Here is a 19,690-nt window from a genome sequence, read left to right as displayed (position 1 = left end):
CAAATGGAGACGGCAGGTTGAATAAGGCCCCCCAGTAAAGGGCTGGAACTGGATTACCAGTCCTATCTTGATTTCTTCATTATCCCAGAATCCTAGGTTTATCACCTGATATCTGTAGCACCTGACAGGGACTAGGGTTGTGTACACATTACATGCTTAAAACCCAGCTATGTTATTCTTCTTCTTCAGATCAAAGCATCAAAACACAGTATTTCATTTTAAAAATACAGGATAGATGAATTGTGGCTAAAGTCATACAGTATATACACTGCTTCCCAGACAACTGCACTGAATGCAGAGAAAAAGGGAGTACGTACACAGCCTTATTCAGCCCCCATTGCAGTCTCCATCTTGGAACTGAGTTTGCTTCCAAATGGTGGGTCTCCTGAGCATTCCTCATGATTTGTCAGCACAAAGTTTGGGAGAAGGTTATATGATGTCTGGTATCTATTGAGCCTTCCTTCAGATTTGTTTGCAAGGAGGTTATGTGATAATGTTTATCAACAAGATAAGCATGTTTGACTTATGGTCCCATTCTACGTCCCACCACATTAGCAGAGCAAAGGATCAGGTGAAAGGAGAGCTGTGCCAGCATAATACAATTCCCAGGCATGAATGGATCCAGGGAGGGATCATAGTTCAGTGGTAGAACACATGCAAATACAAATACAAATGCTTTGCTTGCAGAAGATCCCAGGTTCCATCCCCGGCATTTCTAGGGCTGGGAAAGACTCCTGATTGAAAGCCTGGAAGGCCATTGACAGTCACTATCAACAATACTGAGGGAGATGAGTCCATGGTCTAACTTGGGATAAGGCAGCTTCCCATGTCTCTGTTTTGTTGGATACTAAGAAGCACTCCAACATGTATTAATAAGGCAACCATGCCTTTTGCCAAATGCAGTGCTCTGGTCATGGTCAGTGGCCAGGAGTGAGATGTCATTCCTGAAGGCTGAGCTGTATCCTGGTAGCTTTACAAAGCAAGCTACGTCTATAATTTTAGCTGACAGGCAGCACACAGTGTTGAACGTGCTTGTGCTGTGCTCTTTGAATAGGCTGTTACTGTAGCTGTGTCAGCAGTAGAAGCCACATTGTGCACCAGTCACAGCTATGCAGATCTGCAGACTTGGGGTGTAACCCCCCCTTAAAAATAAATAATTGCAGAGGATCTATTATAATGTGTAAATATAAAGAACTAATTGGTAGGTATTCATGCTAGAGTGTGCATGCAATGACCTGCTGGACTGAATTCTGCAGATTTGTTGCCTGTTTAGAAAACTGAGCAAAGCTGTAGCATCATGTTTTTGATCAGAGGCACTGCTGGTTTTATGAAGATTTAAGAACTGCATATTATGTTTTGCATGTGATTTATTTTTCAGGAGCATTTAGATAATCAGCTGTCTTACTTGATCCAAACTGGAAACGGAACACATATCCTGAAATTAAAGAAAAATAAGTATGTTTTATGTATACCGTTCTAAGGCCTTTTTGTGTTTTATTTTAGTTGATATAATATTTGCAATGAAATCTCATTGGGGCGAATACTGTGAATGGTGGACTACAAGGGAAGGGATTTTTTTTAAATGGCTTGTATTAAAATGTGTGTTTGTGTACAAATTATCAGGAATGAGAGGCAAGGTGCAGCAGCTGAGAAAACATTTTTTTATATTTGTACGTGGCTCTTTAATTTGTATACTTAATATATACTTTTCTTTTGGCAAATATTAAACAATCCATCTGGGGTGAACTTAGCTGTTAGACCCAATATGGACCGCTGCAGCAGGATCCATGTAGTATGGTGCTCTCTGTGCATGCAAGCAGACTTTTCAACTTCCTCCTTCCAGAAACAGCCTTCAGTGCCCTTGATGTGCCTCTCCAGTGGCCTCATAGCATCCTATGGGGAATGAGAGGCTGTACCAGAAAGGGAGAAATTCCGCTTTCTTCTGGGTGCATGCAGAAGTACTGTATGCATGCTTACAGGTGTCTCTAGAATCCTGGCCTAATTTTTTAACACAAGCTACCTTGGGATGCAACAGAGAAACTTTTGGATGGGAGGAGTGAAGGGCGTTTCAAACCCATGCTCACATGCTTTTCTTCTTGTCCACATGATGTTATCCCCATCCAAGGGGCAGCCTGCACTACCCCACATTTAATTCAGATTTTCCTGATCTGCAGAAAATGCAGTAAGGAAAAGAAATCCAGCATAAAATCACATGCTATATTTTTTTATGCTTTCAGAAACCTTATTGGTGAGAATTTCATACTATATACCTACAGAAAAGATGGCAAATTGGAGACTACTCCCTTCGAAGCTAAGGTACAGTGATGGTGGAGGACCCCCCCCCCCACCTTTGAGCAACAATTGATTCACACCCGCAGTAAGAAGTAGTTGAATAGTGCCCCAGGGAGTTGTCTCACACCCCTGATACCTTTATCTTTCTTGGCCACCTCAAGAAAGGTATTTTTATAGTTAAACATAAAGATAAAGGGGTGTGTGTGAGAGATAAAGAGAACTCCCTGGGGCACTATTCAACTATGTCTTAACTCAGAATTGGCCTGGTGACATAAATGGATGTAATTTCAACAGTCCATGCAGAGTAAAAACTTAGGGTTCATCCAGCCTTGCCCTTACCTCGCCACTCCCCCCCCCAAAAAACCTGATATTTACCGCTGAATTGCAGCAACCATCAATCAGCTTTTCTCCAGATTGGCAATTGCTCTGATTTATTACTAAAGAGCAGGTTTTCTGGTGGAAAGCAGTGGAGCAAAGGCAAAACTGCTTGACCCATGCCTAGAAAATGCAGGAGAAGCAGAAAACTGCTTGGACAGTGCTTTCTGGGCATTGGTCAAGAGCCAGTCTGGATGGGCCCTAAGAAGAGGAGGAGCTTTGTCACTACCCTAAGGAGTCTCAAAGCAGCTAACATTCTCCTTTCCCTTCCTCTCCCACAACAAACACTCTGTGAGGTGAGTGGGGCTGAGAGACTTCAGAGAAGTGTGGCTAGCCCAAGGTCACCCAGCAGCTGCATGTGGAGGAGTGGAGACGCGAATCTTGTTCACCAGATTACGAGCCTACCACTCTTAACCACTATACCACACTGGCTCTCTTGAATGCCACCCTTGGTTTAAATGCTCTAAACTGCTATAAGATGGTTGGTCAAAAATGCCTCATGTACCTGGAATAGCCTTCCTCAACCTGATACTCTCCAGATGTTATTGTTGTTTTAAGGCTGGCAGGCTGCAGGGCACCAGGTTGGGAAAACATGGCTTAGAAACTCTGTAATATTACCGGCCAGAATAAGAGAGAACAGAGGGAGGTTGGATCAACTCACTTCCAAAGGGGAGTGGGAGGTTATAGACCTGCCCTTACATTGTGTTCTCCTAAACACAGTCCTTGCTATGGTTTGAACCAATCTTTTCTTCTTCTTTATTTGGCAATCACTCATAATCGAGTAAGATTGTCTTCTTAACAGTGTGTCCATGACTGTGGAGGCCAATTCTTGACCCACACGTCCTTCCACAGTGGGACATAGGTTTCTGGGCGGGAGTTGATCACAGTGAGGATTTGCCAAACATGCCTTCCTCTTAGCATGTTTCTCCCTTTTGCCCTGAGCTCATGCTTCTTCAGAGATAATAATAATAATAATAATAATAATAATAATAATAATAATATATTTATTTAAACCCTGCCCATCTGGCTGGGTTTCCCCAGCCATTCTGGGTGGCTTCCAGCAAAAGATTAAAAATACATTAAAACATCAATCATTAAGAACTTCCCTAAACAGGGCTGCCTTCATATGACATCTTTCGTAGAGGCTATTCTCCAACTGGAGCACTCGCAGGCCAGTGTTTCTAAATTATCTATGCTTATACTACATTTTTTAAAGATTTGCCTTGAGAGCATCTTTAAATCTCTTTTGCCGTCCACTGCCATTTTACTTTCCATTCTTAAGCTGCGAATAGAGTAGTTGCTTTGGAAGATGATAATCAAGCATCTGAACAACATCAAAGTTGTATTGGCTGCATTTAATGCAGAAGGCAGGGTCACAACGCACTCACCTGCAGGAATTCAACCACCTCATTGACTCAGGTCTTTGCATCTTTCGAATCCATTACGGAGCAATTGATTCAAACTACAAGAAAGAAGATTCCACCTAAACATTAGGAAGAACTTCCTGACAGTAAGAGCTGTTCGACAGTGGAATTTGCTGCCAAGAAGTGTGGTGGAGTCTCCTTCTTTGGAGGTCTTTAAGCAGAGGCTCGACAGCCATATGTCAAGAATGCTTTGATGGTGTTTCCTGCTTGGCAGGGGGTTGGACTGGATGGTCCTTGTGGTCTCTTCCAACTCTATGATTCTATGAATTTTTCCTCTGGGCTTTTCTACAGAGGTAAATAGCTGACACCAGCCCCTATACACCACTTCTCCTCCAAGGCAGGGAACTTCCTTAACCAAAGTCCCCCCAGGTGAGTGCTTCGTGACACTGTTTGGAATAATGTTCAGTGATGGGCATTCAAAACAGAACAAAAGCACAATCCAAAGCCTGTGAAGCAAACCGTATCAACAGGATAACAATCTTTCTAAGGCAGCTTACAATAAATTTTAAGCTACATTTAAAAAGCATGCAATAAATACTGTCAGCATGTAAAAAGTCGTTTGCATCCTTCCCACAGGGGAATTGATTGACAGTAGAAAGGGCCTATGGTGGGGAGGGAAAACCACAAACGGAGGTGGCTCTGAGGTGGCCTTAGCCTCCCTTCCTCTCTCTCCTTAAATCCTCATCACAGGATGGTTGATGAAAAACAGGACTTGGAAATAAGTTGCATCAGAAGCCAGAAAACCACATAGTGTGTGTGCCAATTTGAGTAAACAAAGCATAGTTTGTACACCAAATTACAGGTTGCGTCTGTTGTTTGCATGAGAAAAACACTATTAATTGTTTGGTTTCAGGCTCACTGCTATTACCGTGGAGTTGTTGAAGGGATTGAGGACTCCCTGCTTGCTCTCAGTACCTGTGATGGCCTTAGGTACTACCTTTTCATTCTAACTTCATTTGGAGGCAAATACGTTTTAATCTGTTTGACATTTTATTTTAGAATCAATGGGAGTCTGAGCTCTTGCTTTTGCTACAATAGTCCACACACAATCTAGATCTATTGCCTATTTCTTGCCCCTGAAAATCACTTCTTGAGAAATCAATTTCATTCCGGGGGGGGGGGGGAGCTTATTGCAATTTGATTCTCTGTTGCCCCCACAGTACAGCTGTTTGAAAACAAATGGAAGTGGTCCTTGCAGTGCAGGGGTCTAACCCCAGCTCCCCAATGATATGTGGGTGTATACTAAGATTGCAGTCAGCCTTCTTATAGAATCATAGAATTGCAGAGTTGGAAGGGACCACAAGGGACATCTAGTCCAACTCCCTGCAATGCAAAATATGGGGCTTGAACCCACAACCCTGAGATGAAGAGTCTCAGGGGGTTGGACTGGATGGCCCTTGTGGTCTCTTCCAACTCTATGATTCTATGATTCATACTCTACCAACTGGGCTATCCCAGCAGGGTGATTCATTCATTCACCTGGGCCCTGTGCAGAGAAGAAAAGGCACAGATAACCCGATCACAGTTTTCAAATGTGCATCAAGTAAGCACACACCCATTCTTGTTGATGTCAGGATCTAGAATCAGTCTAGATTGAATGCAACCTGCTGAATACGAGCATAAATGATCCTGGATTAAGAAAAAAAAAGTACACATTTGGGTTACACTTTTGGGTAACTAATGGGTTAAAGTGTAGGCAGCCTAGACAGTTAACTCAACTAGCCTTTCGAGAAACTTAACACATTTTATATATTGTTGTAGTAAATGCTATCGCTACGAATGGTTTAGCAATAGTTAACTTAGGCTGAACTGTTATCGATGTGGATGTGGGTGAGCAGGACACGGCCAGGTAACTTTTCTTGCTTTCTGTGGTTTCAGGGGAATGCTTCATATTGGTGGCAAGCGATATGGCTTGGAACCAGTCGATGGATCAGATCGATTTGAGCACTTCTTCTATGCCTTAGAAAACTCTCCCCATGAGCCCTTTTCATGTGGTGTGCCAAATGAAGACCATGAGCAGAGCACAAAGACTTTTCTCAAATACACAAATATCTCACACAGTCCCTTCAATTCGGACAAAATTCTAAGGGTAAAAAAGCATTCGTACATTGTTTTTCGAAAATAGTACACCTTGTCTAAACTATTTATTCTAGCTTTTAGCAACAATCCTTCTGGTTTCAAACTGAGACTGGTGGTTTATTTCCAGCAAGTCTCTCCGTGGCACTTTATTTCCATAGTTAAAATATTCCCATGGGAAAGGGGGCAAGATTAGATAGAAAAGTATATTTTCATACTGAGTTAATTTCAGTTTAACTTGGATAATTTGCATTACACCTTTCTGCTTGCTCCATGCCCCAGGTGAGTCAAATTATTGTGGTGCTGTTAAGATATATGGTTTTATCTACACACACACACACACACAGAGAGAGAGAGAGAGAGAGAGAGAGAGAGAGAGAGAGAGAGAGAGAGGATGGGATGGGATGGGATGGGATGGGATGGGATGGGATGGGATGGGATGGAAGGGCTTACAGCACTGCGCTCCAATAGATCTTTCTATCCCACTGGTTTCCAGGGAACCCCAAAGTCCAGTTTAGGCTCAGCACAGAGCAAGGCATGTTTCTCTTGCTCACACAATCTACTTGGGCTATAGTTCTTATATCTAGAATCATGTGGCAGCCAGCTAGATGAGATGAGTGGGGAAAATGACTAGCATCACTGAGTTGTAAGATTGCAGCCTGGCTTATTCTTTGAGATGCTGATTTTAGGCACTTAACTGACCAGCCAAAGCCATTACCTTAGCAAAGGAACTGGTTTGGCAGGTTCCACAGCCTCTTCTACTAGATTCTAGCCCTTACTGGATACAAGCTCACAGGATGAGATCCAAGGGCAGGCATCCCCAAATTGCGGCCCTCCAGATGTTTTGGCCTACAACTCCCATGATCCCTAGCTAACAGGACCAGTGGTTGAGGAAGATGGGAGTTGTAGGCCAAAACATCTGGAGGGCCGAAGTTTGGGGGTGCCTGTCTAAGGACATAATCTATACTGACCCCCCCTCCAAACATACAATGGTGTGTTAGAAAATTTATAGAATGCCAGTTCAGCCAACGAATTGGCCTTTTCCTTGGATGCCTGGCACCTCCTAAAATATTTTATGTACTTTTTATAGCTAACTTATCTATTTGAATTACTTCAAAATAAAAATAAAAAATGCAGTCTGGAAATATATGTAATGTCATGTGGTCTGTTTTCCTCGTTACAGAGAAGGCGAGCCGTACTGCCAGAGAAAAGATATGTCGAACTGTATATGGTTGTTGATAAAAACAGGGTAATTTCTCTCTCAACTCAATGCTTTTTGCCAAAGTATTTGAATTTCCTGCTCTAGAAAATCTTATATTTTGAATTGTTTCAGTACTTGCTGAAGAAATCTGATGCTGAAGCTGTACAAAAGGAAACAGTAGAACTGGCTAATTATGTTGATGGGGTAAGTCCTCACAGAGACATTCATTAGACTGTGCTTTATCACACTATTTTGCAGAAAATGTCAAAACACTACAGTAATATTTTTATCAGTAACTGGATTATATCAAATCAGTAAGTGCGCAGAGGCTAATTGCATGGCCTGCCTTAGCAGAATCAGGCTCTTTCTTATGTTCAGATGTGTAATCGGTTTGTCTATTGCCAGGCTTTGCATACTATGGACTTCAGCAAAAAATGTGCTTAACAAAAGCATACAAAACTGTGTAAGATTTAGGTTAGTGATCCTTCAGAATATTTAAGAGAGCCTACAAATACTGAACGTATGTATGAAAATGAATCCAGTCAAGACATCTCTTGGAATAATTATTTGAAGAAGAATCAGATTTTGGGGAAATAATTCTAGGGGAGAAGAATAAATTATTATCTAATATCTATAGCATCTTATTGGAAGGGGAGAAAAAGGACGAGTTGGTGAAGGAGGCAATGATTCATTGGGCATCTGATTTTGGATACAGTATAGATATACAGTGGAACCTCGGTTTACAAACACCTCGGTTTACAAATTTTCGGTTTACGAACGCCCGGGACCCGCTTGGAACGGATTAATCCACTTTCCATTACTTTCAATGGGAAAGTTCGCTTCAGTTTATGAACGCTTCAGTTTATGAACAGACTTCCGGAACCAATTGTGTTCATAAACCGAGGTACCACTGTAGAACATGGCTTGGCAAAGTAAGGACCACGGGCTGGATCAGGCCCATATGCCCTCTGGATCCAGCCTGCGGACCAGTCATTGGAATTCCATTCTAAAAGTCAAGGCCTGCCCAGTAACCCCCCACCTCCACATCTCCCTACATCTTGAAAGGCATTGCGGAGCCATGTTTCACTACTGTTTCAGCAGTGTCAATTGCTACTCCTGCCCCTTTGCATTGAGTCTGTTGTGGATTTTTTTATATATATAGCTCAAACCCCACAGTTGCTCATAGGTTCCTTGCTACTTAAAAAGATTAGCCCCATCCCCCTGCAACCCTGTGTGGTTTTTAAGAGCCTATGAAGCCAGTTTTGGCAGTCACAGTGCTTTAGGTCATTTGTGGATTGTGTTTGTTACACTAAATTCCATTTCACTCCTAAAGAGTCCTGCTCCTCAACACAGATACAATTCTCATTGGGAGTAATGGCCTTTGGTGAAATGCATAAAGGTTGGGTGACTGTGGGATGTGAATCATATGCAGAGCTTGCTTTAGATGTACATCTGTATGCATGATGGGGAGCACAATTCATCAAAAAATGTCTTGTCTTTACTGTGTTGAACGCATAACTATTGGGAGCAGATGAAGCATGTACCATGACGTTCCTTTGGGGGTAGAGGTGGACAAACACCAAGGATTTGGGGGAGCAATACCTAATCAAATTCCTTAGATCTTCATAATAATAACAATTTTGTATGTGCAGATGTTCAGTCCCTTAAATATACAAGTTGTCCTAATTGGGCTAGAAATATGGACTCAAGGAAACCCTATAGATGTGGATAGTGGTTCAGCTGGAGATGTGCTGGGCAAATTCGCATCCTGGAGAGAGACAAATCTCCTGAAGAGATCACGAAATGATGTCAGCCACCTCATCATGTAAGGTTTTCCCCTCTCTACATAAACCTATCTGTGATTACTGACTGGGACACTGAACTCTTGAGATTCTGCTGCCCAAGGGAACAACTCAGTTTAGGAAAATGTCACCAACTGCACTTAACCTGCATGCTTCATATGCTTTGTCCGGTCACATGTGTTGGTTTTCCCCTTCAGATTGTGCAATTTTATGTTCTGAGAATTTGGCAGAAGATGTGGGTTGAGTGCCTTGTGTGTGTTCTTGTTTTTTTATCTTGGGAACTGGCCACTATTTAAAGAGAGGTTTTGGTTCATGGAATAATCCAAGGTGGAGAGGGATAAGGCTGAGAACAAAAGTGACTAGCTTGATAGTTGTGTTAAGTTAGGAGAAGAACATTTCTCCCAACTCCACCATCACCCAGCCACGGAACTCATGTGAATCTAGGAAGCTGCTCAGACCACTGGTCAGTCTAGTTCAGTAGCTCTCTAGGATTTCAGACAGGGGTGTTTCCCAACCCTGCATGGAAATGCCAGAAATTGAACCTTTGACCTTTCTCATGCTTTGCCACTGAACCATAGCCCTTCCGCATACCTAGGCTTTATACGTTCCTGGAGTTTTAGCAGAAAGAATTTTAACAAACAGGTCTTGACCTTATTCCTGCAAGCATGAGGACTCAGCATGTTTTTTTTCTCTGATGTGAAAGTTGAAATTCTCATATTGCACTGCATAGCCCCAAACATATTTGAAAAGCATTACACTCATTCTGTTCCTGCATTGCAGAGGGAGAAGTGCATTTGGTGCAACGGTTGGAATGGCTTTCGTTGGCACAGTCTGTAGTCCGAATCATGGAGGGTCAATCAGCACAGTAAGTACACTATATTCTCTTAGTTGTGGACATGTTGGCCTATTAAGTAGAAAATGTTTGCACGTCCAGCCAATTCAACAGGACCTTAAGATTCGCCATGAGGTTGCTCGTTATATTTATTTATTAATTATTTTATTTAAATACACACACATATACATACTTCTTGACAGTAACAGGATCTCAAACTGGTTTACAAAAAAATTGTTTTCCAACTATGTAATGAAGGGCTCTACAAAGCAAGATGTCTTAGCAAAGATGTCTTAGCAAAGTGTCTTAGCAAAGGCATACCTGCATCAACATTGTATACATTTAGTCCAGTTTTTGATTATGGCAGAGCTTGAGCCAATTTTTGCCTTGATTATATGTTTAGACTTGCAGTCAACAGCAAAACAAAATAACCACTCATTAAAAAGGATCATAGTGAGCAGACTGATAATTTCTGGTATAGCTATCTGCAGCGTGATGGGAAGGAGAATCTAATTTTGTACTGTGATGGCTCAAATTCTATTTCAATTAAAAATGAAAATAAAATAGAGCAGTATGTTTTCTTATTTTTATAATCAATCCAACCTCTTGCACAGGTTATTGTGATTTTATAAGGCATAATTATACTTTTTGAAGCATATTCCATGGACTGCACAGTGCAGTTCTCAACATCTCTACTTGGAAACAAACTCCGCTGAGTTCAATGGGACTTGCTTCCAATAAGTGTCTATAGAATCAATGCTTAAGAGCTGTGCTTTCAAATAAAAAAAAATGACAATGTTAAAAATGGAAGTGAAGGATGTTGCAGAGATGCTAGATTCCATGCTTGAGCTGGTATCGCTGAGGGCTGATCAATACGTGCTGGACAAATCTTGACTTGAGGTAGAACACTATGTAGAGTTAATTATGAGTTGATAAAAGATTGTAGAACATGGACTTCTATAAAATGAGTATTAATTATAGGGCAGACATTTACTACTGTATTCTTTTTATAATGCTCTGTTTGAACTATTCATGATGTGTTAAATAGAATCGACCACTCTCTCTCCCCTCCATGAAACAGGATACAGTAGGGGGGGGGCAGATAATTAGTTTTTGCCTAGGCAGCAATATACATTGAGTTGGCTCTTCCTGTACTACTTTGTTAAGTCTCTCATACAATTGTTGCTATGGGTGTTATTTAACTAGACATTAGCACTAAGACAAGGGGATTTCACAGTGTCTCCCTCTGCATACCCCTATTTCTGCTCTCTTTGCCAGTTTAACCATTTTAATGGTTTTGCCATTTCTGCTCTCTTTGCCAGTTTAACCATGGTGCTGTGATAGCTCACGCTACAGTTGTTGCACATGAGCTAGGACACAATTTGGGTATGAATCATGATGACGGAAGATGTTCAGGTCACTACATTATGCACAGTTCAGATAAGTAAGAACCCTTATTTATTTTATTATAGCAACTTGTCTTATTTATTTTTAATTTGTAGATTGGGGGTCTATCTGCCAATCTTCTGTTGGTGCTTAAGATCAATTGAAGGCCACATCTCACTATACACCTAAAGCAGTACCAAACCACTTTAAACAGTCATGTCTTCCCCTCAAAGAATCCAGGGAGCTGTAATCTGCTGAGACTTCTATTCCCTTCACAGAGCTACGATTTTCAGAGTGATTTAACAGTCAATCCCTCTTCTCAGGTGGTGGGCCTTATGGGTGGGCCAGCTCTGTTCCTTTCCTTCTTTTGCAAAAAGTGTGGTTTTCATTCCTTAAAACAGGAAGTAGATGGCATTGATAAGACGATGATTTCTAGTGACAAAATGCACTACTTCATAGTCTGGACAAACAGATATGCAAAACACAGGCAATTTTGTGCTTTCTAGTGGGTCCAAGAACTTCAGCAGCTGCAGCGCCAATGATTTTGAGGACCTCATTTTGAGAGGCAGAGGAACCTGCCTTCGAAATCCTCCCAAGCCAAGTGATATTTATACAGAGCCCGCCTGCGGCAACAACATTGTGGATAAAAATGAAGAATGTGATTGTGGCACACCAGAAGTAGGTGTTTCTTGAATTAATATTTAGATATAGCATTCGGTGCATTGATTTTTGTTCCTCCCACTACCCCCACCCTGTGTTTGGTGTAGTACAACAGCGAGTTAGTTAAAAATTTTGTCCACTGCTACTCCAGACTGAGTCAAAGAACAGGGCAGGGGAAGAGGAGGTTTTGTATCTTGTTTGACCACCCTGACAGATGTGGAGGTTACCACTGCTCGAGGCAATGTGCACAATTTCTGTCTCCTTTCTCCCTCACACCTGCTCTGTTAGGCATGGATAGAGAAAAGGGTTAAGAGAACAAGGAGAAATCCACGTGTAACAAAAGGTAAATACTTAATAATCACATCAAGAAGGAAGGGATAATGAAACAGGAAGTTTTACTGCCATTTATAACACTGAATGGGGTGGGGGTGCAGGTGGTTCAGATAATGCTCATAGGTACCAACTGAGATTTTAATCTTGTATCATCAATGCTGTAGTTTGTAGTAGAAGAAACTACTAAATTTGTCAAACTAGTTTATTTATTCATAGTTGACTGGCGATAGCTGGACCTGCAAGCACCAACCATTTGCATGAATAAAGAGTTGCTGAAGAATGTACTGTATGTGTTTTCAGGGAGACAATGGGTGTAACACTTCTTCAGGAGGGAATAGGATTTCTACACTTCCCTTATCTAGATGGAGATAAATTAGGTTTGCCATATTTTGAATAGCAAAAAAGAGGATACATTTGCCAACTTCCACTTTTAACAACAAGTCACTATGATGACTCTCATTTTAAATACTCCTACTATATGGAGGCTATAGAAGCTGTGATATACAGTGGTACCTCGCAAGACGAATGCCCTGCAAGACGAATATTTCGCAAGATGAATGCGTCTTGCGATCTGATGGTGACTCGCAAGATGAATACGTTTTGCGAAAAATTCATCTTGCGAATCACGGTTTCCCATAGGAATGCATTGAAATTTAATTAATGTGTTCCTATGGGCAAAAAAAGAAATTTCAATGCATTCCTATGGGAAACCGTGATTCACAAGACGAATTTTTCGCAAAATGAATTCGTCTTGCGGAACAAATTAAATTAGTCTTGCGAGGCATCACTGTATTGCTAGTAGCAATGTTCTTAACTTTCAACAAACGCCCTTTAGATGCCAATGTGTGTCACCACAGTTGGAAGTAAGTTGGCCCTCAATAGCAGCTCCACACATTGGGCAGTAAACAGCCTAAATAAATGTGGACTGTACTATACAGACTTCACTCAGGATGTGCTTTAAAGTCAAACTGTATCCCTTCAATTAGTTGACTAGCATCGCAGGGCAACAGGTTTCCCCCCTCCAGCTACTGGGCTAGTTTACTGCCTTGTTCCGTGTTAGGGGTAGAGGCATCCTACCTGCATACCTCAGACAAAGAGAGCTGTACAAGTAAAAACCACCCTCTCTTCACATCCACACACCCCTGGTTCCCTTTCTAAGCCCCTGGAGCAAAGATAAAAGATTCCTACAGGGCATTCATTGGTTCATCGCAATGGAAACTGGTGTGGGGAAATGCCCAGCCAAATTCTCTTCTCTGCCCACCCTCCCAAGCAATAAACTAAAACACGCATAGCGTGATTCTGACCAGATCTACTCAGAGGCAAGTCCTAGTGAATTAATGGGGATTTCTACCTGAAAAATGGGGGGTTAGAATTGCAGCCCTCCAAATCAAGAACAGAAGACACACACCCCCGCCCCACCCCCAGATGAAGGGGCTCTCTAAGGAGGGATTCAGTGGGCAACTAACATAAGTTGCTTTTGACAATTTAACACTGTGTCCAACTGAAGTCTTTTTTCCTAACAGGAGTGTACCAACCCTTGTTGTGATGCTGCCACGTGCAAACTAAAAGCTGGATCAGAGTGTGCTGAAGGATTGTGCTGTGAGAAGTGTCAAGTAAGCTAGATTGCTCTTTCTGTACACGTGCAACACAATGCTATGCTTATTTACCCAGAAGCAAGGCCACTGGAGGGCAAGAAGCAGCCATGAGGTGTTAGAGAACAGAGCTGTATGTATGTCACCCTGCGTGTCCTGCTCCTCCTAAAGCTAGCTTAGGTGTGGCGGATGCTGACCCATAACCAGTGCTGAAGTAAAATTGAGCTACTGGTTCAGTGAGGAATGTAAGAAGGCACTGATTTCTGTTCCACCTTGTTAGCCTATGCAGTGCTGTTTCCATTCCACTGCAGTTTGGCTTCTGACAAAAGCAATGCTATTCATTTCAGTGAAATTTTACATAATTAATCGTGTAATCATTACGCTACTCTACACCATTAATTTCAGTGCAAAGGAAACAATGCAAATAAATGGAAGGCACAAAGATAATAAATTACATACCATTTGCACATTGAAAACAGCACCAATGGTGAATACCGATTGCATCCTGCATCAATTTCTGTTCCAGATATAGGATGAATAAGCAAACACCTGCACTTTCTGCTTGCATTTCTTGCAGAATTCGCCAACATCCCTAGTTTCAGAACATGGAATTGGTGGGGGTGGAGAGTGTTCGGAGAGCTCTATCTTGTCCTTCCCCTCAGGCAGCAAAATTTACTGGGCTAGCCCTGCTTCTTGTATTTTTATTATTATTTTGCCATAGTTGGAACAACAGCACCTTCTGTCATATTTCCTTCAGTATAGCTAGCAACCCTATCAACTTACCCTTTTATTGAAGCTGAGTACCAGGAATTGTTCCTGCCTCTTCTCCCTTTTTACAAGCTGCTGTCAAAAGGCATTTTTACTCTTCTTTATCCCGTGTCACTTCCACATATTGTTATAGCGTCTTTGCTATGGTTACCAAGCAAACAAAATAAATAAAATTCTGTTTTCTAGTTCAAGGTCGCAGGAGTGCAGTGCAGGGCAAAAATGAATGCCTGTGATCTCCCTGAATATTGCAATGGAACATATCCCAACTGCCCAGATGATGTGTATATCATGGATGGCTACCCATGCAACAATATGAAAGACTATTGCTATGCTGGAATTTGTCAGAATTATGATTCTCAGTGTGAATCCCTCTTTGGAAAGGGTATGTTTTAAACGGTTTATAGCCCATGTAACACAACTGTTATTAAGTTAGCAGAAACAGCTATGTTTAAGAAAACGGACTATTTTTGACAAATACGTTTCTGTTGTTTTTATAGGAGCAAAGAAAGGGCCAAATGCTTGTTTTGAAACAGCCAATAGTAATGGAGACAGGCTCGGCAACTGTGGAATGTCAAAAGGAGATTTTGTTAAATGTTCTCAAGCGTAAGTACTCAGGAAGTCATATTTATACGCTGTTGCTTCATGGAAGCTGAAACCCTAATAGATGATAGGCAATGGCTTCATAAACCATGGTTTATGTAACTGTAGCCAAGCACCAGAGACGGTTTTAGGTGGTTTGACTGGTGCAAATGCATTGGGTGCCATGCTGCAGAGGGTGACAAAATAATGCTTTTAGAACTGAGTGCAAGAGGCAGGGGTGCCAAATTTTAGCATCACACGGGGCCCAAAGTTCACCACTGATGCTCATCTCTCTCACTTCCCCATTTACAATCACCCATTGGTTTTGACACAAAGATCCTAGTTGGCATCAAGCCATTATGTTTAAAGCAGGGGACCCCAGCTTAATGCTAGTTAACAAATCGGAATACAATCCTGCTTTATTATCCTCATTTGTTAAATGATATTAAGCCAGACTCCCCCAGTTTGGATGTAACAGGGAACTCTGGCTTAATGCAGGACTGAATCTTGGAGCAGCTGGCACACAATGGGAAGGAGAAACACATGGCCACAGTGCTTTCCCCCAGCTTCATAAAGCATGCAGGATAGCTCCTCTGAAGCTGATACATGCGGTCTTTCTTCCTCCCTAAAAGCAGTCCAGATTTTATGCAGTTAAACTGCTAATATGGATCATTTAGTTTGTACAAACATGATTGGTGGCATTTTAAAAACTGGAGCAAACAGAACCATGTATGCTTGTATAGACATTAGAAGATGGGAGGTACTTTGATATTTACTCTGGTGTTCCCCACTTTCTTAATTTTTGCACTTCATTTTTATTGCAGCAATAGCCTTTGTGGCAAGATTCACTGCACATCTGTCAGTCAACAGAATCTTCCATCCCAGATATACAGCCAGATTCAAGATGGCGTTAGGTGTGTGACTACTGACTTTGCTCTGGGATCAGATGTTCCCGATCCAGCTTTGGTTAACAGAGGCACAGCTTGTGCAGAAGGGAAGGTAAGAGAGTGTCCTTCGCATCACAAACTCCCTGCTCGATGATGCAGGTGCAAACAGGATTCAGATTACAGTCCGAGTTATGTCTGTATTTCCAAAACTGCCTTTTTGTATTTAGTTTGTATTGCCAACCATTTTTTTCTAACCCTATTCCCTGACAAGCAGCGATTCCACAGTTGCAGCTCTTCACTTGCTACCTGTCATATAGCTTTAGAAGGCACAGGTGCCCTGCCTGGGAAGAAAAAGCCGATTTGTATCTCATGGAAACCTTATAATAAACCATCCACAGAAACCTGGTTTCTTAATTGTGTGCTTCAGGTTTCAGATGTAATGTTAAGCCATTGTTGGAGTTATATGCACAGGCTGTGGCAAGCCTCATGCTGGCACCCAGCCTCCGTCCCTCTCTAGCACACACCAGAGGATGAGATTTGAAGCATCCACTTCCATCTTTAAACTTACCGGAGTTCCCCACTGTGCCCAAACTCTGGTTAGTTAAAACACTAGCTACCCAAACAAATCAGAATCATAAACCGTCATGTGATTCCAGCTTGCTTGAACTAACTAGAGTTTTAAGTACCCAGAGTTCCTCACATTCAGACACAAAGGTGTGGCATAGTGGTTACAGTGCTGGACCAAGACGTGGGAGACAAGGGTTCAAATCCCCATTCAACCATGAAGCTCGCAGGGGGCCAGTCGTTGCCTCTCTGCTTAACTTACCTCACAGGGTTGCCGTGGGGATTAAATGAGGAGAGGAAGACCCATGGATACCACCTCGAGCTCCTTGGAGAGTAAAGAGGTGGGATATAAATGCAGCAAATAAATAAATAGTTGAATGTGAAATCTTTTGCTCTCCTTTTCTTGGTTGCAAAAGAGTTGTTCAGGGGAAGGAGGGAGGGTGTGAGCCCAAGGCTTATTGTGGTTCATGCAGGTAATTCTAAGCTATTTATGTTTAGTGTTACATCCAAACTTATGATTTAGCGTGAAGTCTGAGCCTGCCCGTTGTTTCTGCATTACACTTTGGTATTTTTAAAGACATATGCTTTCAAACTTTAAAGCTTGTGTTCCTTTTTGTTTTTTCAGGCCTGTGTTGATTTCAAGTGTGTCAATGCAAGCCTGCTTGGCTACAATTGTGATGTAAAGAAAACATGCAATGACCGTGCAGTAAGTAAGAAAATGATGATGCTATTATTCCAGAGGTAGAGCTGAAAAAAAGATTGTATAATATTCCAATATTCTGGCTATAAAAACAGTTCAGCTATTGATAAGATTTTCTTGCAGTCTTTATTGCCACCAGAAACAATTGCTGTAAAGGAGTGGGCAGCATGTGGTTTGAATAGCTATTTCCTGCACCTTGCCATCAATTTTGTGAAGCCCTCTTAGTATGGCTTTCAGACCAGTTTCAGAATCAGGATTCCCGCACTATACAGAATTGTAATTCTGAACCTGTTTTGGTGGTAGGCTCCGTTCCCATGTATTTGCACAGTAGCACCAAACATGTCACCCTGAGCTCCTTTGGGAGAAAAGGTGCGATATAAATTTTGTAAAAATAAAAAAACAAACTGTTTTCTTAACAAAATTTATATACAACTTGATTGTAGCAAAATCTCTAAGCAGCTTACAAGAAATATTAAAATGATTAGCAACAACAATTAGAAACATTTAAGAACCATTAAAATATTTGGCAGCCCACCTGTTTTGTGCGTGGGAACTATCATACATGCTGCTGGTTGCAGCAGACACAATCTGGAGCCAGACAATGTTAGCATCATTGAACATATTTAGAAATGGCAAATCACTAAATTAGGTCAGTGTTCTTTATTCCATAGCATACATATCTGTCGTTTGCTTTGGTTGTACTCATTGCTTTTTTTTCTGCCTTGAAGTCAAGGAAAGCTGTGTTCATCGTAGCATTTCCTCAAGGAAGTCAGAACATAATGGGGCCTAATGGAGGGGTGGAGAACCCTCTGTTTGTTCCTAGACATCTGCTCCCATCATCCCATGACAAATGGCCAACAGCTTCACCATCCCTAGCCTAATTTTTCACCTCTTTTTTGGTCCTTCTTTCCTGTAGGTATGCAACAACAAAGGCAATTGCCATTGTGATCCTGGATGGGCACCTCCTTATTGTGACAAATCTGGATACGGTGGTAGCATAGACAGTGGCCCAACTCACATAGGTAAGAATGAGCTAGAGCAGGGTTTCCCAAACTTGGGTCTCCAGCTGTTTTGGACTACAATTCCCATTACCCCTGATCACTGGTCCTGCTAGCTAGGGATTATGGGAGTTGTAGTCCAAAAACAGCTGGAGACCTAAATTTTTGAATCCCTGAGCCATAGGGATTAGGCTGGGTATGAAAAAGGTGGTGTTGGATGCGGAACCTTCTCTTCTGCTGCACTATGACATTAATCCTAAATTAAAAGCAAAACAAGTAATTTTCATTGCCTTTTCTCCTTTAGATACATCACTTCGTGATGGCCTGCTAGTGTTTTTCCTGCTTGTGTTGCCTCTGCTAATTATAGTAGCGGTTGCAATTGTCAAGAGGGATGCAATTAAAAGACGTATTTTCAGAGAATGGAGAAGACGCCACAGGTATGAAAAGAATAAGATCGTTTTTTAAAAACCAGAAATGTGTGCCCAGTCTGTGACAAGGTTAAGACCGTCAGTGTTAAAACAGTGGATAGCAGCAAAATACTGTATCTAAAATAGTGAAAATCAGATGCGGCCCCAGGGCTTTGGATTGCCTTGTCCCAGATGGTTTGTATGCACCAGAACAAAACTTAATCTTTAATGAAGAAAAATGTGTTATTTTTAACCTACCTGTTTGCATTATGTTTTAAGGGCTGAAAATGCACGGCAAGCAAGACAAAGCAGCACTCCAGGTGGACCAAAGCCACCAGTAAATAATAGGCGGGTAAGAATATTTATTTTTTTCATCGCAATGTATTATTTGAAGTTACTGCTGATGAATAAAGTTTGGGCTAATGTTTCGGCTCTCCATAGGCGCTGTGAATTTGGCAATGATTTTCCATTCAGAAATGCAATTCTGCAGAAGGTTAGATCAGTTACATTAAAGCAGTACATGGTACCGTATTTTGCTAGAATGAAAAGATGCAGTAAGCTTCACTGCTGTGTTAAGCATGAATTCTCCTTACTATACATTTCTTTTCCCTCTGCAGCCTACAACGTCAAATTCTGGAATCTTTACGATATCACACTTTCCTGCTCCAAGGTTTGCACTTTAAAATCTTTTCAGCATAATTTTACAGGCATCTGTGCCTACAATCAGGGCAAACATTTAAACTGAGCAAAGACTGGAGATTCAGCAACATTTGAACTGCACACTGAATCCCTTCTCAGAGAGCCAATATCCAGG

The 19,690-nt window shown here is 41.6% G+C and overlaps 1 protein-coding gene across 3 annotated transcripts in view; it reads left to right on the top strand.

The window, feature by feature from the left end:
- Positions 1-19,690, top strand: part of LOC118096415 (disintegrin and metalloproteinase domain-containing protein 9-like) — a 32,654-nt gene that overhangs the window by 9,509 nt on the left and 3,455 nt on the right. For 2 of the 3 annotated variants that reach the window (XM_088670453.1, XM_088670452.1), the window contains exons 4-22: positions 1,379-1,455; positions 2,238-2,316; positions 4,945-5,021; positions 5,970-6,180; positions 7,351-7,416; positions 7,501-7,572; positions 9,021-9,193; positions 9,951-10,035; positions 11,325-11,446; positions 11,895-12,066; positions 13,905-13,994; positions 14,928-15,123; positions 15,239-15,344; positions 16,145-16,319; positions 17,397-17,477; positions 18,388-18,493; positions 18,774-18,906; positions 19,156-19,228; positions 19,494-19,546. In XM_088670453.1, the coding sequence (XP_088526579.1) occupies positions 1,379-1,455; positions 2,238-2,316; positions 4,945-5,021; positions 5,970-6,180; positions 7,351-7,416; positions 7,501-7,572; positions 9,021-9,193; positions 9,951-10,035; positions 11,325-11,446; positions 11,895-12,066; positions 13,905-13,994; positions 14,928-15,123; positions 15,239-15,344; positions 16,145-16,319; positions 17,397-17,477; positions 18,388-18,493; positions 18,774-18,906; positions 19,156-19,228; positions 19,494-19,546 (2,147 nt within the window). Of the gene's footprint in view, positions 1-1,075; positions 1,202-1,378; positions 1,456-2,237; positions 2,317-4,944; positions 5,022-5,969; positions 6,181-7,350; positions 7,417-7,500; positions 7,573-9,020; positions 9,194-9,950; positions 10,036-11,324; positions 11,447-11,894; positions 12,067-13,904; positions 13,995-14,927; positions 15,124-15,238; positions 15,345-16,144; positions 16,320-17,396; positions 17,478-18,387; positions 18,494-18,773; positions 18,907-19,155; positions 19,229-19,493; positions 19,547-19,690 lie in introns of those variants that run through there. The other variant, XM_088670454.1, reaches the window with a different exon arrangement.

Source organism: Zootoca vivipara, chromosome 5, assembly GCF_965207765.1.
Source record: "Zootoca vivipara chromosome 5, rZooViv2.hap1.1, whole genome shotgun sequence".
Taxonomy (NCBI): Eukaryota; Metazoa; Chordata; class Lepidosauria; order Squamata; family Lacertidae; genus Zootoca; species Zootoca vivipara.
This window is presented reverse-complemented; position numbering and strand designations above follow the sequence as displayed.